Here is a 25,561-nt window from a genome sequence, read left to right on the forward strand (position 1 = left end):
CCCTCGGTGACTCAGGTGCTTCGTGTGTTGTCTTCACAGGCTGTTTCCACTCGAGGCATTCCCCACAAGTGTGTAGCTCTCAATAAAGTTTATCTGGTGAAGCTTTACTTTTACATCTTCTTTTATGAGAAACGAGCAGGGAAACAAACCCTTCCTTGCCTTGCTCTGTTGAACAACAGAAAACATTCTCTAGACAAGCTGACGTAAAATAAAGGCGTATGGCAAACTTTCCTAAACCTGAGTGATGCTTCATTTGCACCAACACCGAGCTTCATTTTCTCCATCTTTCAATATGTGTTCCAGTATAACCACCAAAAGGAAAGCATACATCTGAACAAGATCTGCTCCCTCTGACACCCACAAGTAGTTTTTTGTGCTCTGTGGGAGACAGGCCACAGCTGCCTGATGTGCTTTGGGAATACGCCTTCTTACAGCGAATAACCGTGTTTGAGATACACGACACGTTCAGCTTCACGTTTCCATGGTGCAGTCTTAACCCTGGGTGTTCTGGTGCTCCCATACTGGGTGTCCTGGTGCTCCCATACTGGGTGTTCTGGTGGGTGTTTGGCAGCCGGAGCCGCCCTCACGCCCTGAGCCATCCCTGGCCGAACCCCGCTCCACACCAGAGCTGTTGCTATTTGAGGGGATTTCTCACCCGTTTTGAGCACTCTGCTGTAAACCACTACAAAAACACCCAATAAAGTCCGTCAGCATTTTACACAACGCCTCTTTTCGCCTTACAGCGCGTGTGAAGGGTAACGTAACCGCCTCAGACACAAGCAGCACTCCTCACACCCCGATGGCACAGGCGGGGAGGGCTCCACAGCCCAAAGCCCCTTGAGGGCTGCCCGAAGGCACAGTGCAAGGCAGCGGGAGCCCATGCCCGCCAGCAGCCGGCTCCCCTGAGGGCAGATGTGAAGGGAACCAGCTCCATCCTGCCCACAGAACCCGCCATGCCCGCGGCGCCCGCCCTGAGGTGACTGCCGCCGAGCCGCGCTCACACCCACCGCACTGCGCCTGCGCGCACTGCCCCCCGTGGCTCGGGGGGGGGGGGGGTGGCTCTGCGCATGCGCACACCGCGGCCGTTACCGGCGGGCTCATTCAAACGGCGGCTGGCGGCGGAGCGCGGCCGCCATGAGCGCGGAGCCCTCCCGCATCCCCGTGTACAGCGCGCTGCACCGCGCAGCCCCGCACGCAGGTGCGTACCCGCCCCGGGGGCACGGAGCGCCCAGCCCTGCTCGCCCCGCGCCGCTGGTGTCCGGTCAGGCCCACGCGGGGGGGGGGGGGAGCGGTGCCGGTGGTGGAGCTCCGTTACCGCCGGTGGAGCTCCGTTACCGCCTCGGCCTGGAGGACGCGGTGAGGGCTGGTTGCAGGCTTTATTCAGCTGCCTTAAGGCTTCGGTTAATGCTTTTCTTGCTAAACGAGCAGCGCCGATGTTGCTGCACCACAGGTCAGCCACTTGGGCAAGCTCCGGAGCTGGGCCTAAGGAGTATGTGTCCCCACAGGGGATAAAGATGCGCCTTTTGATACTGGTTACAGCGACTTAGACATGTGAGGCACCCAGGTTTAGTGCTAAAAACACGGAGTTAGTCTGTATCGGTGGAAACACCTCTGTTCCTGTAGTATAACTTGTGTACTTCGGAGGTCAGGACCCGGGATCCTTGGGGCCCTTCCAACCGGGTGTTCTGTGGTGCTGTACATGTGCTTATGGATAGGGCATTTGAATATACTCAACTGTGGGAGAGAAGCTTTCTGTCCCCGCGATATGGGCAAAGCTTTATATACTCAAGCAGCTGTGGTTTTAAACCAAACAATCTTCATATATAGAAAGCTTGTTCTCAATAGTGTTATTTTAGAGGTGTTATCTACTCCTAGTGAATTGAAATATGAAGCTCTCTTAACTGAGTTTCAAGTGGGCTGTGGGGTTTTTTGCTTCCACTACTGAAAAGCTTTGTTTAGAACCCTTTGGCATGATGTCTGCTTGATGCTGAGACCTCCTTTATTAACATAGAATCACAGAGTGGTTTGTGTTGGAGGGGAGCTTAAAGCTCCTCCAGCTCCAACCCCTGCCACAGGCAGGGACCCCTTCCACTGCAGCAGCTTGCTCCAAGCCCCTGTGTCCAACCTGGCCTTGAACACTGCCAGGGATGGGGCAGCCACAGCTTCTCTGGGCACCCTGTGCCAGCGCCTCAGCACCCTCCCAGGGAAGAGCTTCTGCCTCAGAGTTCATCTCAGTCTCCCCTCAGGCAGGTTAAAGCCATTTCCCTTGGCCTGTCCCTCCAGGCCCTTGGGCAAAGCCCCTCTCCATGTTTCTTATAGCTTTTCCTTGGCTCAGCTGTAACAGTCATTTTTCTCCTTCATAGAAGCTGGTGCAGTGCTGTTTTTTTTGTTTTAGTCTCAGAACAACAGTGATAACACCGATGTTTTTAGTTGTTGCAAGTAGTGTTTACTCTGATCAAGGACTTTCCAATCTCAAGCTTTGCAGTGAGGGGGGACATAGGAAGCTGGGAGGAAGCAGAGACAAGATACCTGACCCAAACTAGCCAAAGGAGTATTCCATACCACAGCACATCATGCCCAGTATAGAAATGGGGGGAGTATACCCAGGAGGCTGCGTGGGTGAGGCTGGGAATCAGTTGGCAGGTGGTGAGCAATTGTGTTGTGCACCACTTGTGTTCATTGTTTTCTTTTCCTTTCCCCCCTTTTAGTTTTATAGTCTCTTCCCTTGTTATTTCCCTTATCGTTATTATTGGTGGTTGCAGTAGTGGTTTGTGTTATACCTTAGTTACTGGGCTGTTCTTATCTCAGTCCCTGGGATTTACATTCTTTCGATTCTTCACCCCATCCCTGCATGCTTCTGACTTACCGGCTCAGCTTAAAACATGACAGAGCCCTTTAGGCACTGGAGCTGCTCTCAGGTCTCCCCTTCAGGCGCCTTCTCTTCTCCAGGCTGCCCCAGCCCAGCTCTTTCAGCCTGGCTCCAGAGCAGAGCTGCTCCAGCCCTAGCAGCATCTCCATGGCCTCCTCTGGACTCGCTCAAGCAGAGCCTGGATTATCACTTTCAAACTTTCCCTCACTATTGCTAGCCTGGTAACTGGGTTTTAACACTACTGTCTCACTTATCTGTGGCTTGTTCTGGACCCTTAATCCCATGTAACCTTTGAAGACTGCCCTTAGTTGTCACTACCTTAAAATGTCCATTCTAGGCAGACATAATTGTGATCCACCTCAAATTGAAGGTTTAAGATCTCCAGCAACTCTGTGTGTTCTGGTGCCCTGTTTTCAGCCATCGTTTGTAGGCCGTGGTGTTCTCACTGTTATCTTTTTCTTGCAGAAATGCAAATGGCTTTTTTGTCAAAGAAACAATGTGTCAGCAAAAGAACAGACCTGGAGTTCAACAAAGGTCCTGATTTTAACTTCAGCTCCAACATCCCAGCAGATGGTGTCTTCAAAGCGACAAGCCAAGGGTAAATAGAAGTAAAATATTGATGGATTTAGTACTTGGCAAATCTCCTAAAGCTGGCTGAGCATTCTGCAGAGTTTGTCAAACTAACAGACTCGGTAACATGCAAGGATGCAGTGGCCTTCTGGTAACTGTATTTTACCCATCTTTTAAGGTTGCCTAAATCTGCCAAGAAAGGGGAGTCGCTTTCGAAGAAGCCAGCTGCAAGAGGGTATGTTTCCTGTTAGTCTCCTTATGCAGTAATGCTCCCTTTTGGTCAGAAACAAGAGCAAATGCTTCAGAAAAGGGCATTTTTGTGGAAACACAAGAGGAGGTGTGTACTACTGATAATTTTGCCTCTCAGTCTTTGATGTTCGACTCTACAGACCTCTCAACAGATACAAACTAGAAGCAGAGTTGAAGACCAAGAATCAGGTATTGGAAACAGCCAAGCAACAGCTACACTCCAAATTAACAGAAGCACAGGTAAGGAAAGGGGAAAATAAATCATTGAGGAAGTCTTATATTCTGATCCCTGCAGGGTCAGATCAAAGGGCTGTCTTGCTCCTTTTCCTGTCTTCATCAGAAGTCAGCAGAGTTCGGCTGGGTTTTCTCCTCTGACACGCGTGGTATCTGCTAGAACTTCTAGATCAGAATTGCTGCAGATGTGTTTGGATGGAGAGGGCATCCACATCAGTGTTAAATAGTCATCAGAGCTCTAATTCCATTTTAAACTCATTGTGGGAGAGTATTTCAAGTTCACAGCTATACACTTGATTCAAGTTTTATTAAAATGGCCTTGATATTGCCAGATGCTTCTTAGTTACACCAAGAGAAACTGTAAATAATCGCTTGCCACTGACAGTTTGAGGTCTGTTAGTTCTCTTTCTTATGTAGCTCCTAACATATGGTAGATAAACTATTCAATTTCCTTGTTCCTTTTGCCCCATGTCTCCCAGCTTTGTTAACCCCTCACACAGTGTAGTGTGAGAGCGCATATGGTACTGAAGATGTGTGTTCAGGGATGGGTATGGTCCTGTTTTGGTACAGAAGAACATTCTACCTGGATTTTGGTCACTGCTGGGCACTAGGTTTTACAGACAGTGTTCTTACTCTCTTCTGAGTATGTAACACAGAGCTCAGTTTATATGAGCTTATGTTTCCTCACTTGCTATCATGTCTGTTGGTGCCTGACCTTTCACTGCATTTCTCCTGCAAGTTTTGTCATGTCTGCTCAGCACTAGTGAGGCCAAACCTGGACTGTTGTGTCTGGTTCTGGGCTCCTGGTGCTGTGGAGGGAGTCCAGGAAAGGGCCACTTTGATGATCAAGGGACTGGAGGAAAGGCTGAGCGAGCTGGGACTCTTCAGTGGACTTTCTTGAATAGAGTTGAGATTGAGAATCGATGCCTCATTCTCTACCTCTTGCAGATTACTCTAGGACACTTAGCACAACTTCTGCCATATGTAAGAAGCCCAGCTGGTAACCTTCAGCTGTAAAAGCTCACTTTATTTCCTAGCTCTCAACCCGTTACTAATCCAGGAGATGATCATTCCTCTCATCTCACAGCTTGATTTCTTTAAGAGCCTTTGAGACCTCCTACGAAATGTTCCAAAAGCTTCTGACGCCATCAGCTGGATCAGCCTAATCCATGTGCTTATTGATTCTCCTGGAGAATTGCATTCCACTTGTGAGGTTGATCAGCTTAATCTGATTGCCTGGTAATACCTGAATTGTGTAAGGACTAATGCTAGGGCTTAACGAGTCTAAGAGGCCCTTTTCTTCCCAATGTTTATGTGCTCTTCAGTTCACCAAATGCCTGAATTATTTACAGATATGAGAGGGAGCATGAGAGCAGCTATGCCAGCGTTGCCTAAAAGGAATTTGTCTCTAGGATCCAATTTTTCCATTAATTATGATGACATGTGGACATGACAAATGTATTAATCCTGTCAAGAAGCAGGAGTAAGGATCTGCAAGAGACTAATATGCTGTGGTGCCTGGGACAAAGGGCAAGATCTAAGTCATGGTGTTAGTGGTATTGCCGCTGGTGTCACACTCCGTGTTACTGACTAATGAGGAGACAATCTCCTTGGAAACATGATTCACTTACAGCCTATGTTAATGACAGCGCATCATAAAGGGCCTAAAGGATGAGAAAGAAGGCCTGGTACAAGAAGTTGAGAAGTTCAAGAAACTTCAGGAGACTTGCATGGTGATTTTGGAAAGCAGAAACATTGATCCTGGTAAGGACCATGTGCCTCACGTGCCATTCTGGTACTCGTGCTTTGAAACACATTTGGTTTTCACCCTATCATGACTCTTCATGAGACATTTGGACTCTGCTTCCTCATTAAGGGAATACTGTTGTAACTCCAGGGGATTTTTTGTTCCCCCCCCCCTAGGTTTAGAGAAAAAGCTGCTTCCTGGAGTAGACCATGTCCTGGATAAACATGGAAAATAATTTAATCTTTCTTGCTGTAGAAAACTCACTTTGCAATCATGTTAGTTCTTGCAGGCAAAGTTACCTGGGTCTTAGAGGTTCACTAATGCATCTCATACCTTAGTTACAGGCAGCACCATTTTGGAGGAGGAAGAAAAGACTCAGGAATGCCAGAGGCAGACAGTGGTAAGAAACTTCTGAAGTAGCACTAGGAGTTAAATGGGCTTTGAGGGGTCCATGTCCTGCTGCCTTTGTAGGAACAGCTGCTGAGAGCTCTGTTTATTTGCATTGTATTAAACTATTTTCCTTTTGGCTCTTCAGCTGTTAACAGAGAAGCTCATAGAAGATTTGAGGCTATTTAATCAAATGGCTGCAAAAGAAAATGAGAAACTTCAGGTAAGATGGTGACTTTGACTTGATCAGGTAACAAGCGCCTGGTGCTGAGTGAAATCCTGAGAGGTGTTTTGCTCCTGATCCCATTCTAGTCTCCAAATAACCAAGGCTGAAAGCCTGCAGTATTCAGCTTCTGGTGTAAATACATATTGAGAAGCTGTATGTATTACTGCCCTTCCAAACAGAGGGTTTAAAGCTGAGTTTATGGTGGTGGGGCAATGTTAATTCTCATCAAAGTCACTTCAGGTTGAATAATCTATGACTGAACTTGGAACAAGTTAGAAGGTGAACGTGATACTAAAGCATGAGAGCTTTCAAGTTAGACCCTGTCTGCTCTGAACTGATGGATGTCAGCACTGGAAAGGGGCTCGCTCTGCTTAGACCAGCTCCTCTCAAGAGAGAGTTTCTTGAGGCTGTTTCAGGTGCTTGTAAGCACTCAGCAGAGCACTGATCCCTTCCAGTCTAATTGTTACATGGGAATTCAGGCGATTTGGGCTAACTTGGAACCTGTTGCATACTGAAGACCTCAGGCTCCCTGGGAAATCAGAGGTATGTGAGCACACACAGCTTCAGTAGTATCGTCTATATACAGGCCAAAATAGACATTAAATTGCAGTTCTACAATCCTAGTAAGACTTTGAAGAGCTAACCAGTGAAATCACTATTATACAAGACTGTATACAAGACTGACAAAACTTCAATTAGAGATAAATTGCCACTTTCCTCAAGGAACTGAGGTGAAAGACATGCCAATCAAGGTGGACTAATCCCAGTTTAGCTGGGGCTAAGACCCCGCTGAGGAGTTAAAATGCTTTAGCTGGACCTGTTTTACAACGTGGCTTTGCTGTTCAGTGCTTTGTTCATAAAACACAGTGTACACTGACTTCTCTACAGACAGCGACAGTGAGGTGGGAAGCAGCGGAAGAAGAGAGGCAGTGCTCCCTGGAGCAGCATTCATCCTTCCAAGCATCCATGAAGGAGTGTTCAGTGGTCCTTGACCAGCTGGAGCTGCTCCTGGCTATGTGAGGAGTGAGGATGGACTGTACTGCCCGGTTTTGCTGGTTCACTCCCAGTTCAGTGGGCTCTCCTCGTCAGACCTCACTCTCACATTGGTGGTGAGAACTGATGCACCATCGCTGCTCCCGTGCCCCTCACGGTGCTCTCCACTGCTCCCCTCACTGGTGAACGGCTCCTCCGTCCCGGGCTCTCGAAGTGTTGTGTCTATGTGTGTTTTTAATCCATTAAACCCCGGCACGCTGCTGTCAGGCGCCTTTCCTTCCCCGAGGCAGCGCTGCCCGCGGGGTGCTACCGGAGCGCAGGGGCGGTCGCTCCCCTCCTCCGGGGCTGAGCCGCGCTTGCGCGCCGGGGTCGGCCGGGGGGTAGCCATGGCGGCGGCGGTGCTCGGGCGGGCGGTGGCCGGTGCGGGGCTCCGGCAGAGGCTGCGGCTGCTGCGGCGGGGCTGCGCGGGGCTGGCGGTGGACGACACGGTGAACGGGCTGAGCGCCGAGCAGCGCCAGGTAAGGGCCGCTGCCGCGGGCAACGGGGCCGAGCGCGCCACCCCCGGGGGTGTGACGGGGCCGGCGGGCGGTGATTGGCTGCGGCCGTGGGCAGCCGGCCTATCCGCGGGCGCGCAGAGGGGGCGCTGCGGTGGTCACGGCGCGCCCCGGACACGTGTCAGTGGGGAGCCGGGACCCCATGGAAGGCAGAGCCGGGTATCTCCGGCTTTTCCTCGTCGGGGAACGCACCTCTTCACGGTGAAATACCGCATAACGAAGCACCGGAGGAGTCCACTGCGTTCACGATGGGCCGGTTTGGTCAGAAGTCGTAGGGTCCGAATGGTTTGGGGTGGAAGGGACCTTGAAGATCATTTAGTTCCAATCCCCTGCCGTGGGCAAGGACACCTTCCACTAGACCAGTTCCTTGTGGGTATATGATCAGCTATGAGTATATTTGGTAATACAAGCAATCAGAAATACAGTCATCAGAGAAGCAAATTTGGCCTCATCAGATCCTCACAGAAGAAGTGTTGCAGCTTTTCTAGCTCGTTCTCTTGCCCAATAGGAGACCTCAAGATTTAGAGTGATAGTTCACAGCTTTACTGTTCTCCTCTGTGTTCAATAGCCCCCTGGCGCTAGCTATTACACCACTTGCTCCCTGCTGTCCGGGGCATGGAGTGAAAGGCAGTGCCTTTCAAAGGGCTGATCCAGACAGGCTTCTGCAATGAAACTGTTTTCCCTGGTGCTTTTTAGCCCTGGAGCTGTAGCCTTATATTCCAGATAATTATGGCAGTGCACGCATAGGGATGTACAAACTAAACGTAACCATTCTTATTTCTTTCTTACTACAGATTTACTCTTTGCCAGGTTTGTCATCATGGTTTATAGCCTCAAATTAACTTGATGTTTCTTTGTGCTTCTATATTCAGCACATGTAAAAGGAGGAAAATATTCTTGTAGCTCGTACCTACCTGGTGGAAAAGCTAAAAAAGGATCAGAAATAGATATTCAGTAATGTCAAACTGGGAATTAGTGGTTAAAATCTGAATTGGCTGTTTTAACCTGGCTTAGAGTATCAGGGGTGCCCATCTGAGTCTGGCCATCAGTCTTGAATTGATAAAGATGTTTTAATTATGGCTTTTAAGCTTTATTCTCAAGTTTACTGCCTTCAGCTTTGTTGCAGTGGAAACAGATGTAATGTGGTTTGGTTTTGTTTAAAGCTTTTAAGACTATCAGTGAGGGCAAAACTCATTCTGTGGTACCAGAACCCAAGGCCAGGGTAGCCATAGAAATGAAGATATCTTGTTCATTGCAAAAAAGGGGATGCTTTGGTTGTGGGGTTGGGAAGGGCAGAGAAGCTTGGGCATGTTTTGGGTTGTTGCTTCTGCCCCTTCGACATGTTCTGGTTAAGCAGCAGAGGGTTTCAGTCTCTAAAACTGTTCCTTCACCAGCATTAATCTGTGGGAATAAAGAACCAAAAGGGAAAGGGGGATTATTAAGCTCTACCTATAAAGCTCTAGGCAGTTTTTAAATCTTCATATGAAACCCACTTCAGCTATTGTATGTAATTTCTTAGGATGTCTGCAGAATACACATATGTAAGTGTTTAGACTTTAGAACTTAGAAAAAGATTTTAACGCTTGGAATGCTTATTAGAGGCATCTGCTTATAATTAAATGAAACTATAAGCAGCTACTGGGTGGAGTTAATGCATTATAAACTCTGCTCATCAGCTTTCAAAGTCTCCTGCCCAAAAACATTCCCTAAAACTCTCGTGTGGGCGTGAGTTCTGTAACATTTGCTCATGCTGGGGTAAGATTGTTAAGGTTAAATGCTGGGAGGAACTTGTACGGGAACTTAAGTACATCAGTATCTTCTCCTTAAAACACTAAAGGGGCTTTCAAATGGTCTAGAAACCTGCAGCATTGATTTCCTTATGGGCTTGTGCTTCTGGGTTTGGGATCCTGGAGTTGCCTGGCAGGGAATGTTGGCAGTATCCTAGGGAAGAAGATGACAATATATTGACGAGATGTAACATACGTGTTTCTCCTCATCTCTTTTCCCAGCTTAGACAGACCATGACAAAGTTCTGTCAAGAGCATTTGGCTCCCAAGGCACAACAGATTGACCAGGAAAACGAATTCAAAGACATGCGGGCAAGTATTTCATGTGTGCATCTCATATAGCTGGTAGTGAAAGCCTGTCTGTGCTTTGATCTGTGCGGTGATCCAGACACAGCATCCCAGCCACACCACAGGAACATGTGCAGTAACTTTTCAACCCTGGAAGTCATAGAAAACCCAGGTTTTGATTTCCTCTTTTGTTAACAGCCTTCAGCAACCTGGGGCAGAACCCAGGCAGGGTGTGATTAAAAGGAATTGACAATGGTCTTGTTTGGATTCTCATCGTGGTATTCCCGCTTGGCTCTGCTCAGGCTCCCTCTCTAATGGGTGCTTTGTGTTCTCCTAGCCAGGAGCCTTTCTTGGCTGGCTGAGTTTCCTCTCAAACTCATGGTGAAAATCTTGTGTGCAAACAGTGAAATGCAGCGTTTGAATCGAGCTGAAACTTGCCTTCCTGATAAACCCACCAGAGTCTGTGCCACGGGCTGCTTTGATTGATGAAAACGAGACATCTAACTATTGGTTTTCATAAGCTCCACAAGACTTGAAAAGCTCAGAACATCTGCTCGGATTTCCCAGGGCTCTGATGTTGATGTTTTTAGGGCTGGATGTGCAGCTTTGAAGTGAAGCGTATAAATTTAGCCTGGTGCACCAGATGTCATCTGGAGCTATTAAATAATGCTTTTTGAAGTCTCCAGGGACTATTCACTGATAATTATCTTATTGCTGGACACCGGGGCCATCTGACAAGCATTTACTTGTGTGTCTATCGCATAGTGGAGGAGAGGCAGAGAGAGATGGCCCCTCCAGGATGTGGTCCTCCCTGGTGACACCTTTTGCTACTGCATTACATCTTCCTACTCTGTGATGCCGTGTGCCAGGCACAGCTGATGTGTGTGTCCCTCATCAGGCAATTGCTCTGTACCTCCATTGTGTGGCTGTCACCTGAGCAGTGGCATTGCCACTGATAAATCTGGGTAATGGACAAATAGAGGAGTTGGCAGTTAAGGAGGACAGCTTGTCCTCTAGCAGTGAACTTTGTAGCATGCATGTTCAGCCATGCAAAACTCAGTACAGTAGTGCTATTCAATCCCTATGTGTGTCCTGAGAACCTACAGGTCCTTGAGTGGCCCTTGTGGATTGATCTCCTTTAGCTTCACAAATCCAAGGTGGTCACAAGTTCTCTGTTATGGTCACCTTTAGTAACTTCTCTAGTACCATTGTCAAGGCAGGAACCACCTCTATCTGCCCTGGCTGCAGCATTCCCCTTTTTCATCTCTCCTAAGAAGGCTTTCTGGGCTTTACTTACCAGTTTCTGCTTTACTAGAAGAGTTTTAAAGTGCCAGCAAATAGCAACTCTCATATATATATATATTTATATATACACACACATATATATATATATATATATGATTGCAGTCACTGTAATACATATATATATCTCCAGGGTTTCATCCATGGATAGCTTCTGCTAACTGCTATTTGCAGCACAGCAGGCTGATAGGCCTACACAATGCTGCTAAAACAGTGACAAGGATGTGTGGGATAAAAGACAAGCATAAATTTAAGTCATAACATCCTAAAGAATCCTTAGCAAGAGATAGTCTGTGAAAGCCTGGACGCGCTGGTTTTAAATTAATGGGAGGGTTTGAGTCATCAAAGTTCTCCTTAACCAGGACAACCAGTTACATCTCAGGCCCTGTCCTTCCAGAGTTAAGTTTAGGCTTGTGAATTTTCACTGAATTCAGCAGGCTCCTCTCCTGTGGAGCATAACTGATGTCCTGAAGTCTGCTTGGGCTCCTAGTCCCAAGGATGGAGGTGCTCATGCAGGAGGAATTAGGTATCAATGCATTTATCTCTGAGATATCACCAGGATAAGGTAAACTGATGAGTCCAGTGAGTTACCTGGGACAATTTCCTATGCCAGTGCCCTGAGCCTGCACTGATTGCTTGTTCTGTATTTGTAGGAGTTTTGGAAGAAGCTCGGGGCACTGGGAGTTCTGGGGATCACGGCTCCTGGTAAGTCTGCTCCCACCTTTCTCCAAACCAAGCAGGCTGCTGTGAACTCGCCCTTTCCAGTTCATAGCAACGTGTCTGTGATGGGATGTCCAGTTCATCCAGGAGCTTCCAGCTTTTTAAACGCTCTCCCACAACTTCTGCTATTCTTCACTGCCTCAGAGTCCTTGTTCCTTGTTAGACTCCTGGATGAGTACAAAATGCCTCTTACCGTTGTAAAAGCACTCTTCAGGAGTGGCTTCTCCAGCTATAAGCCACTCAAACGCGTTTGCATCTCTCTACTATGAAGCATTTACTCAAGTTTTGGAGAACAAGAGCTAGAGATAAAGGTATCCTAGAGCAAGCATCCATCTCTAATGGGAGAAGTTAAAGGCTCTAAAACAACCCCCTGGAAAGCTGTGATAACTAATGGTGAGCCTACCCCATCCAACCAGTCAGAAAGAATCAGGGTAAATCTTATTCAGCCTCCCCCAGGTTAGCTGAAAAGTGTTTTGATTCATGTTAGAGCTGACGGAGGCTGCTGTGGTCATGCTGAATGCACTAACACAGTGTAATGAGGAGAAGCCCTTAGTGCAGAAAAGCGGGCAATGGGGCCTTTATTTCCCCATCGTAAAGTCTCCGCTTCTAGATGCATGTGTGCAAAGGCTTGTGCAGCGGCAGGCTGAATAGCAATGCCTCCGAATAATGCCTCTGCGTTTCTTTCAGTGCCACCGAGTCTGCTTGAAAGAGTCTGGATTTCTGTTTGCCCAATTTACTGCTGCTCCTGTTTTTTCTCACTCTTACCTTCTTTCTTCTTTGATGTTGTGCCCGAGGCTTACAGCAGTTTCCCACACTATAAATAAGCTATCCCCTCCCGAGTCCTGTCCTTTTTGATTTCCTCCACCATTTACCCTGCAAACCCTCCTATGCCCAGCAGTTTTGCCCTGGTTTTTGATTGTAGAGTTGTGTGCGCTTGCTTTGTTGGCATTGGTTTTGTTGTGGGAGGTGGAGGCTGGGATTTAGGATGTGAAGATAATGTGAAAACTTATGCGGGCGTATGCTCTGTTAAATGGCGTGTTTGGGCACCGGTGGCTCGAATCTGTTAAAGGAGCATTTTAAACAGCAGTGCTTTCTGTTTTCTTCTTAAAACTAGTACAACTCTGTTGGTTTGTAATTTTACAGTTGTTTTATTAAGACCTGTGTTAGGAAATGCAAATACTGAAGCTACCATGCAATGATAATATAGGCATGTCATATAGAGTAGTTGTGAAAGGGCAGCATCGTTCTAAATCACACTGTGATTTGTATTGCACAAGAAGCTGTCTGGCAGGATTATTTTCTTGTACCTCTTGCAGTACAACATGATCCTAGGCCAGTATTGCTTATGGCAGGCAGTTACCTTTCCTATCTCGAGGCACTAGCACTAAGCCCATCATTCTGTAGGACTGGATTGAAAACTCCTGGTTTGGCATATGTAAGAAATGGTTAAACCTGTCAGTTAGGGCTTGGGTAGTAGAAGCCTAAACTCTGATTTGTGATGGAGAGGTAATGTCAAAGGATAAAGAGCCCTGCAGATAAACACAGGAGTCAGAATGAGTGACATGGGAGGAAAGGTTGTGCTGCTTTGCTGCATTAGGGGCAGTAGACCTCCCCGAGCCCAGGTTACACACTCAGCTCTTTGGTCACTCTAGACTTACAAACACATTTGCTGTCACCATTATTGCTGCTCACTTCCAGCATTCACACTGATGACCAGTAAGTGCTCCCAGATGGACTCCCTGACTCCTTTGCAGTGTTTCTGTCCTCCTGTTTTAGTTCTCCTCGTAGCACTGCAACCGCTTGCTTCTTGTCTGTAGAACAAAGCTTTTACAGGAGGATATGCCTGTGTTTGTGTGTATGTATCTGTATATACACGTATATATTTATGTAGGCTGTCAGCTGCTCAAAGCCGTGCTGCATTTCTCAGCCTCCTCTTTTTTTCCCTGCCTTCCCTCTCTCCCTGTTCTGTTGTGTGCCTTTAATCTTCACCACCAGTTTAAGCACTCACCATGCCTAGCTAGATCCCAGCTACAGGGCTGCTGCTGCTCTGTCTCACTTCATCCTCTCTTGAAACCCACATCCTTGCTAGTGGTGAATTGCAGCAGTTACACTTATGGATCATTCTCCTTCTGAATCAGCCACCCATCAAAGAGCTGGTCTTCTGCACATGTAGGGGCTTAGAAAAGTCCCTGGTGCCCCACTTATTGAGCAGTTTGAGAGGTCCTTGTTATGACAGACATGCACGGCCCTTTACAGACTTTGCCTGTGTCCTTTTGTCCTCTCACCTAATACAGGTTGCCACTTGGTGATTTCATCTTGATGGTAATATGGAGGTTGCAAGACAGACTCATTATTGTGCAGGTGTTGGCAGCATGTTTTAGATGTATCCTAATGCACCTTTTGTGCAGAAAATTATGATGTACAAGTAAATTATTGGTTATGCTGAAGAAATAATACCACTGATACGAAAACTGAAATCAGAGGAGATGGGGAAAGCCAGAGGTGCTCAGCTCAGGGACAGTGTCAGTCAAAGCCAGAAGCTCTCTTGTGTCTTGGATCTCATTCAGGACTGATCCCAACCCTGGGATCTTGTGCACGTGTGACATACGCCACGGTGCTTAACGTGAGGTTTCTCTCCTCTTTTCAGTGGAATATGGTGGCTCTGCTTTGGGGTACCTGGACCACGTGCTGGTGATGGAGGAGATCTCTCGTGCATCAGCGGCTGTTGGGCTCAGTTACGGTGCCCACTCAAACCTCTGCATCAACCAGCTGGTGCGTAACGGCAGTGAGGCCCAGAAGGAGAAGTACTTGCCCAAGGTGCGTGGCTGGAAGAGGGGGGGAGGCTGGGAAGCATTTGTGTTTGGGTTCATGCAGAGATGGGCCTCTTTCACAGCATGGCCCATGTTAAGCACTAACTGATTTCAGTCACCCACCCTTAGGGAATACACTACTTGCCAAATTTGCCCTTCATTTTTGTCCTATTAATCCACATTATAGAATCATAGAATAGTCAGGGTTGGAAAGGACCTTAAGATCATCCAGTTCCAACCCCCTGCCATGGGCAGGGACACCTCACACTAAACCATGGCACCCAAGGCTCTGTCCAGCCTGGCCTTTGAACACTGCCAGGGATGGAGCATTCACAACCTCCCTGGGCAACCCATTCCAGTGCCTCAGCACCCTCACAGGAAAGAATTTCCTCCTTAGATCCAATCTAAACTTCCCCTGTTTCAGTTTGAACCCGTTACCCCTTGTCCTGTCACTGCAGTCCCTAATGAAGAGTCCCTCCCCAGCATCCCTATAGGCCCCCTTCAGACACTGGAAGCTGCTCTGAGGTCTCCCCGCAGCCTTCTCTTCTCCAGGCTGAACAGCCCCAACTTTCTCAGCCTGTCTCCATACAGGAGGTGCTCCAGCCCCTGAGCATCCTCGTGGCCTCCTCTGGACTTGTTCCAACAGTTCCATGTCCTTTTTATGTTGAGGACCCCAGAACTGCACACAATGCTCCAGGTGAGGTCTCACGAGAGCAGAGCAGAGGGGCAGGATCACCTCCTTGGACCTGCTGGTCACGCTGCTTTGGATGCAGCCCAGGACACGGTTGGTTTCTGGGCTGTGAGCTCACACTGAAGCCGGCTCATGTTCATTTTCTCATCAACCAACACCCCCAAGTCCTTCTCCTTGGGCTGCTCTGAATCTCTTCTCTGCCCAACCTGTAGCTGGGCCTGGGATTGCTCTGACCCAGGTGTAGGACCTTGCACTTGGCATGGTTAAACTTCATGAGGTTGGCATCAGCCCATTCTGTGTTGAAGTCCGTGTTGGCATCTCCCGGTCTGTGCTGAGGTCCATGTCTGTAGGCAGCATAGTCCAGCTCTCTGGAGCTGTGTTACCACATGAGGCTTTGAGGTGACACTGGGTGATATTCTTCCAAATTCCAAAGCGTTTTGAGAGTTCTGAATGAAAGTCACTGCTTTCCTATTTTATACTCTCCATTTCCCACTGCCCAAATGCCTGGTTTGCCTTGCTAGTTAGCTGCACATGGAACTTCTTCATTTGGGGCAGTGATGTTTGTGACATGTTAAAGAGATTTCAGTTTCCAAATGCATGGAAACACTTAGCCAGGACATTGAGTCCCAGCTACTGAAATTATCAGCACCAGAAACTTGATTTAAACCACATGCAAAGTCCAGTGGCGCTTCCTCAAAGCAGCCTGCTCATATGTAACCTTCAGTTGTCCTCATTGCTGCTCCAGTGTATATTAATGCCCTCATTCACTGCCTTTCGATGGGGTTTGTGATCACTGTGGTTCTTGTCATGGTTCATGACAGACCACTGGTTTTGAGCAGATCATGGAGACTTCTGTAGGAGTGCAGTGATGGATTGAGTTGGTTCAATGTGTATCTTAAGCATCGAGTCTGGTTTTAAAAAGCTAAGAGATCGAAAGGAGGTGAGGATGGATTAAAGTGCACAGGGAGGAAAAAAGAAGTAAGGAGGAAAGGGCAGGATGAAAGAACAGTGAAGAGAAGGCAACAACCTGGTATGAGCAGGCGCAGAAGGAAGGTGTCCAGACACTATTGCAGTGTGAGTGTGGGAGGACTGGGCAGTGAGAACATTGCTAAGAACTTTGCAATCTCTCTTCATCCCCTCCTTTTGTGTTTAACAGCTCTTGTTGATGTAAAAGGGCAGTCATCAGATGCAGCACAAGGAGCTTGTGGAAGGCGTATGGCTGCCTGCATGGTTCTCTGGCACCTTCCTGGAGGTGGTGTTGTGTAAGCAGGGCTCTGCTCATCTCGCTCATCCTTCTCATCCCACTGGGCTCTGGATCTGTTCCCTCAGCACAGGGAGCTCTCTGCCTGGACTGTCAGGACCAGCAGCTCTCACGTGTGGTTCTCACATAGAACAGCTACTGTGGAGGTTCAGTGCAGTAAAAAACCACCCCAAAGCAGGCTAAAGAGGGAACAGAAACACTGCTGCTTTCTCTCGTTCTTATATTTGTCTTTTCTTCCAGCTAATCAGCGGGGAGCACATTGGAGCCTTAGCAATGAGTGAACCCAATGCTGGATCTGATGTTGTGTCCATGAAGCTGAAGGCAGATAAGAAAGGTAGAGCCTCTCGAGTGCTGCCTGGACAGATAGCTGGTGTCAGTAGCGGCCCCTGTAAACTCAGATTAACCTCCCCAGCACCACTGGGTTACAGTGCTTAGCACTGGGTATAGCAGGTGGTGTTTGCAGGCTTGGGCTGCCTCCCAGGAGGTTCAGTGTGGGATAAAGGCAGGGAGTGAAGACACGAAGCGGATGGTTGAAGGACTTTTGGTTGTGGAAGCTGGTGGTATGACGGAACCGGTGGTAGGTGCCTTGCTTTGTCAGGCATTTGTTAAACCATCTTTAGGCTCCAGGAACTAAAGAAATGAGTTTTCTTCAGCCTAGGAAGGGTTTGTACGTGGTGTTCGGGGGGCATTAAAGAGCATCCTTGGAGGGCATTAAGGAGCATCCTTGGAGCCTGCCTTGAAATAGGTGGAGGGAGGAGATAGGTGTTGCTCTTTCCTGAGCTAACAGGTTACTGCTCTTTGCTCCTAGGAGACTACTTTGTTTTGAATGGGAACAAGTTTTGGATCACCAATGGGCCAGATGCAGATGTTCTCATCGTTTATGCTAAAACCGATGTTAACGCTGTTCCGGCCTCCCGAGGTATAACAGCGTTCATTGTGGAGAGGGTAGGTCTGATAATGCTCACAGGCTTCTTGCAGTGTGCTTTGTGAACGAACTCCTTCCCCCTAACTGGCTCCTGTAGAAGCCACTTGAATGTCTTTCTATAGCTGAATTGCATAGACCCATATCCAAGCATGTAGCCAGTCTTTAGGGCCAGAAATGTAGAGAGAATGGACAAGATTCTAATACAAAAAGGTTTGCTTGTTGCCAAAAATTGTCAGAGCTATTGTCCTACTATGCCTTTATCTAACTTAGTGGGGGGGGGGGTTTAGTTTTGGTTTGGGGTATTTTTAAGCAAAGACATTAAAATAGCTTTATTCATTTCTTTCCCCCCATTTCCTTGCACTGCCCCCTTGGAATCCAAAGCAGAGCCTGCCAAAGGGAGCAGAAACAGGCTGTTCAATAGGGAGCCCTTGGAAAACAGGAGTCTATTGGGTTTTTTTCTTCCCTCCTAATTATTTGAGGCTATGCTACACACAGCTCTCACCACAGGGAGGATAGGAAGCTGTAATAAAGTAAATGGCACTTGAAATATAAAATCTCAGCGATCAGTGAACCATCTGATGGACTTAACCTGACTTAGAGATTGGAATGGCTGAGTTACTGGCAAAATAGCCCTTACTCCAGGAGAGTCAGTGTTGGCTGCTGTGCCCATAATTCATTTGTTTAATACTTATGCACATTAGAAAACGGGTGCACTCAGCTCATATGTGCCCCTATGTGCACGTGTTTCTCTGCTCATCTGCTTCCTTTGCACTTTGCTTTGACTCCTTGCTGGTACCCTACACATGCTTCTGTAGTCAGGGCACTTTAGAATCATACAATCATAGAATCATAGAATAGTCAGGGTTGGAAAGGACCTTAAGATCATCCAGTTCCAACCCCCCTGCCATGGGCAGGGACACCTCACACTAAACCATGGCACCCAAGGCTCTGTCCAACCTGGCCTTGAACACTGCCAGGGATGGAGCATTCACAGCCTCCCTGGGCAACCCATTCCAGTGCCTCACCACCCTCACAGGAAAGAAGAAGCTCTCTGGGGTCTCTCAGAGCTCAGATCTCAAATGTGGTTTTACTGCTTGACTTGGCAGGGAATGCCAGGTTTCAGCTCAGCCCAGAAGCTCGACAAGCTGGGGATGAGAGGCTCTAATACCTGTGAGCTCATCTTTGAAGACTGCAAGATCCCAGGTGAGCTGGGCTCCACTCCGGGCAGTAGGAGTGTGGTGGTTTCCTGTCTTCATCAGATAAAGGGGAGCACTAATTGCAGGCCTGTTTGGGCTGTGACCCGGAGGGCTCTGCAGATGGCTATCTGCTGGTTGGCAGCATTGCAGGAGAGCTGGTGAAACTGCACAAGGGCAGTCAACGAGCACATCCTGTGCTGGGTCACTCCTCGTCCACCTGACTCTCACCCACTGCTTCTGCAAAGCCTTGGTGAGCCTTCCAAAGAAACTTGTTTGTTTCCATTAGAGCTCCTCATCTCCTGTCTAGGAGAGAGCTCATTTGCCTTGACATTCTCCCCCCCAAGTCACTGGAGATTATCCAACAGACTTTTGGGTTGCCTGCGACAACTGAGTCCTTGATGGGGGTCAGTGCTGTTAGTTACTACAGCAGGAGCCACTGTAATGGCCATTTCTGTTACTCCAGTGGCTATTTTTGTAGATAGAATGACCTTCTCCATAGGGCAGGTGGAGGAGGCCCCTTATCAGAACTCAGGAAAATCCTAATTGCTTACCTGCAAAGCAAGTGACTCTCCTGCTCCCCGGGCACCAAAGGCTGCTCTGCAGGAAGTGGATGAGTTTCAGCTGCAGTCTGACATTTCTGACTTCACTGGGTCCCTCTGCTCCGAGATCAGTCTTCACATCATCTCCTGGGCAATCACTATCCAGAGCAGCAGGTTCTCATGGTAACGGGATTCCCATTTCCTGATAACTCAGAGCAGCACATCACTGCAGTGTTGGCTTTGCACTCTGGCTCTTAATGCTGCTTCTGATCTCCTGCCTTGGAAGCTGAGCCTGTCTGATGCCATCTCCTGTGTCTGCAGGATGATTCTTTCAGATCAAGATGCCTCTAGCACTGCAATTCCATCCACTTCCACATGGGTTTTCTGCCAGCCTGGCCTGGGTTCAGCAGTAGCAGTCACTTTTCTCCTTCTTAGTAGCTGGTGCAGTGCTGTGTTCTGACTCTCAGCCTGGGAGCAGCACTGATAACACCGATGGTTTTAGTTGCTGCTCAGTAATGTTTACTCTGACCAAGGACTTTGTGAGTCTCCTGCTCTGCCAGGGAAGAAGGGAAAGCTGGGAGGAAGCAGAGACAGGACACCTGACCCAAACTGACCAAAGGGGTATCCCATACCACAGCACGTCATGGCCACTCTATAAACCAGGGGCAGCTACCCAGAAGGGTTAGATCACTGCTCGGTCAGGCTGGGTATCGGTCGGTGGGTGGTGAGCGGTTGTACTCTCTTCCCTTGTTATTTCCCTTATCATTGTTATTAGTGGTGGTAGCAGCAGTGGTTTGTGTTATACCTTAGTTACTGGACTGCTCTTATCTCAACCCGTGGGGGTTACATGCTTTCCATTCTCCTCCCCATCCCTCTGGGAGCAGGGAGTGGAAGGGGGGGCAGTGAGCGAGCGGCTGCATGGTTCTGGGTTGCCGGCTGGGTTTAAACCACGACACAGCCACACTGCAGTGAGTGGCTGGTGGCTTTCCCATAGATGGTGTTGGCCATGGGTGCAGTCAGTCGTGTTGCACTGGTGAAGGTTCAGAGCCCCAGCAGTTCTATTTACTCACATTTTCTTGCTGTGATGCACAACCGGCAGCTCTGCCCATCTCGTGCAGTCAGCAGCTTGTCCTTCAGCTCACCATGTACCTATCCATCCCTTCTCCCTGGGATGCAGTGAAGTGTTCAGGCTCTCCAGTGCTTTAGCTGTGAGCTGTCATTACTCACCAGCAGCTTTGTCACTTTATGATTACTGATGCTGGCGTTTATGTTCTGTTCCTCAAAGTAATGTTTGCTATTAGTGTTTTTCTGTCTTGTCTGGGGGCTTTGGAGCTTCATTCTTCTTCTTCCTCTTTCTACCTCCAGCATCATGATGCTGGCCCTGCAGAGGCTGCACTTCTCCATATGCTACATCAACGTGCTCTTCAACAAGCAGGAGACAATGGGGTCCGTGAGCTCCTGCCACTGAAAACCAGATTATTTCTTTCAGGAGACAGTCTGCATGTGTCCGTGTCCCGTCTCATTTTCACTTTGCATATCGCACCTCTCAGATCTCTTGTGATCAAAGCCTGAAGCATGTGTCAGCTCTCCTGTGTGGCGTGATCAGTGCATAATCTGTCCATCTACAAAGCACAGTTGTGAGGCTTCAAGTTCTTCCCTGATTGGAAGAGTACAGCCTTGCTGAGATGAGCTTTTTGTTCCTGCTTCTCTTTGTGTACTTGTTAACAGCAGCGTGTGCTTCAGCTTGTCCCAAAGCGAAGCAGTTTCTCAGCCCATTATCTAATGTGGCCATTTTCAGGTCCCGTTTTCACAGGAGTAAGGCTTGTCTTTTAAACCCACTTATAACAACTGCAGTGTTCTGCTCAGCCCCTTCACAGGAGGGGGGGAAATGACTGTGTTCTCCCCTCTCAGACTCATACACACCGCTCCGATGTGGTAGGTGCTGAGCTTTGCCTGTGAAGCTTCAGTTCCTGTGCTGGGAATGCTGAGAGGTGACCCAAGCACATCAGAGCAGGATTTGCATTCATTCCAGAGCAGTGTTCAGTAGTCACCAGCTGGCAACGCTGCCAGTTTGGGTTAGATACAACCCAATGGGATGGTGAAGGGGGTCCCAGGCTGTTAAGTCTCCTGTTCTTGTTGGCACAAATGCTGAGCTCTCCTCTGGAGAGCATCTCCCTCTGTAGAGAACTGGCAAGAGAATAGCACTGATTGCTGATGTGATTCATAACCCTTTGCTGCCTTTTCCCTTCGGGCTTTGATTGGATTGCGAAGACTGCAGTGGTAGGGAGTATACATCCAGCTCATCCTCAGTGTTTCCAGCCAAAAAGGAAGGTGAATCAGACTGAAGCCTGAATCTTCTTCCCAGTGACCCCAGGCCTCTGACGACAGCAGAGCTTGGTTTTGCACACGAGTAAATCACTTCTCTTTGCCAATTGCAGCTGAAAATGTCCTGGGAGCACTGAGCAAAGGAGTCTACGTTCTGATGAGTGGATTGGACCTGGAGAGGCTCGTGCTGTCCGGGGGGCCGCTGGGGTAAGGCTCTGTCATCTCTTGCAAGGCCACCCAGCGCAGGGTCTGCAGCTGGGGCTGGAGCTCCCAGTGGAGAACTGGGACACGGGGCAGGTTCTGAGGGGAGAGCAGAGGCTGGAGCAGGGAGATGCCGTAGCTGCTGAGTGCTCCCGGAGGGAGCTCGGCTCAGCACTGCCAGGCAGCCGCAGCTTGCTCTGTGTGGGCTCCACCTTCGCTGTCGCTCTCCCCATGCAGTCTGAAAGCACGGCTGTGGAGCACCCACCGAGGGGCAGGGGATGGAAACAGCCAAGCCAGAGAGGCAGTTTGCAGGCCTCTGCCTCCCAGTGCAGCACCGGCCACAGCCCCTCCACAACGTGCTTTGGAATAGACTGGGCTTGACAGAAACCCTTCCAGAGGTGGTGGATGTGCCTTGGTCCCCAGCTGCTGGGGGGAGTTTGTCCCTCCAGCGTGTGTTACCCTGGGAATAACCAGCTCCTTTGTGCTACTGAAGCCTTCAAATCCAAAGCACTCTCCAGATTGTCACATACCCTGGCCTGGGTAAAGGCTTTGCTCTTCATTTACCCACTTCTTAAGCTCCCCAGTAATTACTTTGACCCTACAGTCCCTTTGTCCCCCCTTTTGGGGCTCTGTCCTAATCCTCATGTGGAAAGACCATCTCCCACAAAGCAGAAGGAGGATTTTGTACCCTCCTTGTTCTTGCCCATGGCTAGCACTCGAGTTGGTGGCCTCTGGAGATGCGAGGCAGCACAAGGCTGCAGCCATGAGAAAGCTCTGCAGCTCAGTGCCCTGAATGAAGAAGGTAAGACCTTACCACAAGATGTCCCAAAAGAGCAGCATGTCGAGCACTAGGGAATAAAATAGGACCTTTGCATTTCACTCTTTGTGGGGCTCTAGGAAGGCAGCAGCATCTCAGTTTAGGGCTGAGAAGCTTTTTGCCTTAGCTTGTGCTTCCAAGGTTTAATTATTATTAAGTAATAGTTGTGTTGTTTTCCTTCCCCTGTGCTTTTAGGCTCATGCAAGCTGTCCTTGACCACGCAATTCCATACCTGCATGTAAGGGAAGCCTTTGGGCAGAAGATTGGCCACTTCCAGGTGAGGCAGAAAGGGAATTGGATGGGTTTTGTTGCCTTGCTCTTCTCTTTTAAACTGAGGAGACAAAGAGCTCTGTCACGGGAGGCTTTGTATGGGGTTTGTGCTGGGGATGCGCAACGTGGTGAGAAGGTGAAAGGATCTCTGGGGTGGGTGAGGGACTGGGGCTGACGTTGGGAGCTTGTGGATTGGCACGGCCTCCAGCTCCATCGTGTGCCTGCTGAACGCGGGTCTTCTGAGCTCTCTGGTTTCTCTGGAGAGGAAGGGGTGAGCCCCAGATGGTGCAGGAATCAATCTTCCCCTCGCTCCTGTTGGCATCCCTCTTGTCTCCCTCAATGCAGCTCATGCAGGGCAAGATGGCCGATATGTACACGCGCCTGATGGCCTGTCGGCAGTACGTCTACAACGTGGCCAAGGCCTGTGACCAGGGCCACTTCAACGCCAAGGTGAGCTCACCTCTGCCTGGGGGAGCCCCTTTCCCTTTGGTCCCACGTCATGGGCAGGGTGGCGGTTCTGTGCTGGGGTTCAGCTCACTCACTCGCAGCAAAAAGGGCTGCTTTTTTCCACCCCAAATGGAAAGAAAACCTTGTTCTGCAGATTTAGCAGCTTCAGGAGGTGTTTAGTGGAAGCCCAGTCACAACGTCATGGCTGTTATAAGAGGCTGTAGCAGTCATGCCGAGGTGGAGTCATCTCCCCAACCAGCACTGCCACCACATCTCTCAAAGGAGAGGAGCGAGCGTTTAACAGAGCACAGAGCCCTGCATCCCAAATCAGTTCACATTGGCCTCCTGTGGGTCTGATGTGAGAGCCCACACCATGCACTCTATTTGGTTTACATTTTCTCTCTTCATGTGGCCTTTCCAGACCCACCATGAGTGTTCTGGAGTGACAGAATGACCCCTGCAGCTTCTTGCTTGCTGGGGAATGAATCCTGAACCTTTGTGATCCAGGGGCTGACCACAGGCTTCTTAGCAGATGTCCGTAGAGTAATGGCAAGGTCAGAGCAACGTTTAGATGGGACACAGGCAGGGTGCTGAGGCGCTGGCACAGGGTGCCCAGAGAAGCTGTGGCTGCCCCATCCCTGCAGTGCTCAAGGCCAGGTTGGACACAGGCTTGGAGCAAGCTGCTCCAGTGGAAGGGGTCCCTGCAGGGGTTGGAGCTGGAGGCTTTAAGGTTCAAACCCAAACCATTCTGTATGTCCATGAGGTGACACCTTTCCTGCCCATCATCACTGTGGTTCTCCTTTAGGACTGTGCTGGGGTGATCCTGTACTCGGCAGAGTGCGCTACGCAGGTGGCTCTGGATGGGATTCAGTGCCTGGGTAAGTCACTGGCAGTGATTGCTTCTGTGAGTGATTGCTGGAGACAGCCAGGAGCAGTTCTGTGTCCTGTCCCACCTCAGAGCAGGGAGGAGAAATGACTTCTGGCTTCTTTTTGCCTGCAGGTGGGAACGGTTACATCAATGACTATCCCATGGGGCGCTTCCTGCGGGATGCCAAGCTCTATGAGATAGGGGCAGGCACCAGTGAAGTGCGCAGGCTCATCATTGGCAGGGCTTTTAATGCCACGTTCAAGTAGCACCCACCAGTGGAGGCACAGCACCCTGACCACCACGAGGCCTTTGGCTATAGAGGCTGCAGCGCACAACTCTTCTTCCTTCTGCTTCTGATTCTGGGATGGCCACTTGCGGACTCTCTTCTGCCTGGTCTGCAGGCGCATGCTGCTGGACTGGACTCTGACAAAGTGAATCAGATGGAAGGAAGAGTGGTTTTCCTCCTCTCATGATCATCCTGACTCATCCTGGTCGTAAGCCATCCTGTTCCTCAGCATTTCAGGGCTGAGCTTCATCCAGGGGACATGCCACCACCAAAGCAGGCTGGTGAGCACCGTGCCTGAAAGCAGAGGCACAGGAAGTCAACCCAAGCCCCCCCCAAATGCACAACGAGGGGATGATTTTCTCCTTTAAAACAACCAGTGCCGTTTAATAGCAAGTGCTCAGCACACTGCCACTGGGAGGTGAAATTGCCCATCGTGACCTTCCAAAGGGATTAATAACTTCTATTCTGGGAGCTTGACGCCAACCACATCGTGGGGGTGGCTGTCACGAACGCTCACTCATCGATGCACAAGCAGTGGTTTAGGTGATGAGCCCTAAAACCTTGTTAAAACACCACATCTGTTTCTTTCCTACTGCCTTCCCTATCCCTCTGCCACGGCCACACAGCCCCGAGCTGCTGTGATTGACTGCCGCCCGCTGGGTTATTCAGCCAGAGGTGTCAGCATCCATCATTGTGGGAACAGTTAAAGCTCAGACCTGCATTGTGACACCCGTGAATGGGGCAGGCAGGAGGAGGTTGACTTTTGGGGTTGGGGTTATTTGGTATTTTCCTTTCTGGAGGTTGTTCTTTTGGCAACAGCAGCGCTCGCGCTCCAGCTCGGGTTGGCTGGAGTCGGGGCGAGCGCGGCCGTGACTGAGGGTGTTTTCAGTGCATGGTAGGAGCAGCAGATTGAAGTGGAGCTGGCTTGAGTAGAGCAAATGGCACAGCAACGTGCCAGTGAATCACAAGAGGATGCTGGAAATATGACACAACAATTAA

At 49.2% G+C, this 25,561-nt stretch overlaps 2 protein-coding genes across 2 annotated transcripts; both read left to right on the plus strand.

Moving 5' to 3' along the window:
* The first annotated feature begins 1,105 nt into the window (after nucleotides 1–1,105).
* On the plus strand, nucleotides 1,106–7,399 carry KNSTRN (kinetochore localized astrin (SPAG5) binding protein). The gene is made up of 8 exons (XM_061451007.1): nucleotides 1,106–1,198; nucleotides 3,335–3,467; nucleotides 3,618–3,674; nucleotides 3,829–3,928; nucleotides 5,572–5,686; nucleotides 6,008–6,069; nucleotides 6,205–6,279; nucleotides 7,171–7,399. The coding sequence occupies exons 1-8, from the start codon at nucleotides 1,135–1,137 to the stop codon at nucleotides 7,300–7,302; spliced, it is 738 nt and encodes a 245-aa protein (XP_061306991.1). The 5' UTR covers nucleotides 1,106–1,134; the 3' UTR covers nucleotides 7,303–7,399.
* Nucleotides 7,400–7,633: 234 nt separating this feature from the next.
* Nucleotides 7,634–25,137, plus strand: IVD (isovaleryl-CoA dehydrogenase). The gene is made up of 12 exons (XM_061451004.1): nucleotides 7,634–7,793; nucleotides 9,839–9,928; nucleotides 11,860–11,911; nucleotides 14,574–14,743; nucleotides 16,929–17,022; nucleotides 17,497–17,633; nucleotides 18,720–18,816; nucleotides 21,787–21,880; nucleotides 22,887–22,968; nucleotides 23,307–23,411; nucleotides 24,214–24,286; nucleotides 24,409–25,137. The coding sequence occupies exons 1-12, from the start codon at nucleotides 7,662–7,664 to the stop codon at nucleotides 24,540–24,542; spliced, it is 1,260 nt and encodes a 419-aa protein (XP_061306988.1). The 5' UTR covers nucleotides 7,634–7,661; the 3' UTR covers nucleotides 24,543–25,137.
* Nucleotides 25,138–25,561: the final 424 nt, after the last annotated feature.

This window comes from Pezoporus flaviventris, unplaced genomic scaffold, assembly GCF_033815535.1.
Source record: "Pezoporus flaviventris isolate CSIRO_AGI_PZ_B2104156 unplaced genomic scaffold, CSIRO_AGI_Pfla_v1 ptg000012l, whole genome shotgun sequence".
Lineage (NCBI taxonomy): Eukaryota > Metazoa > Chordata > Aves > Psittaciformes > Psittacidae > Pezoporus > Pezoporus flaviventris.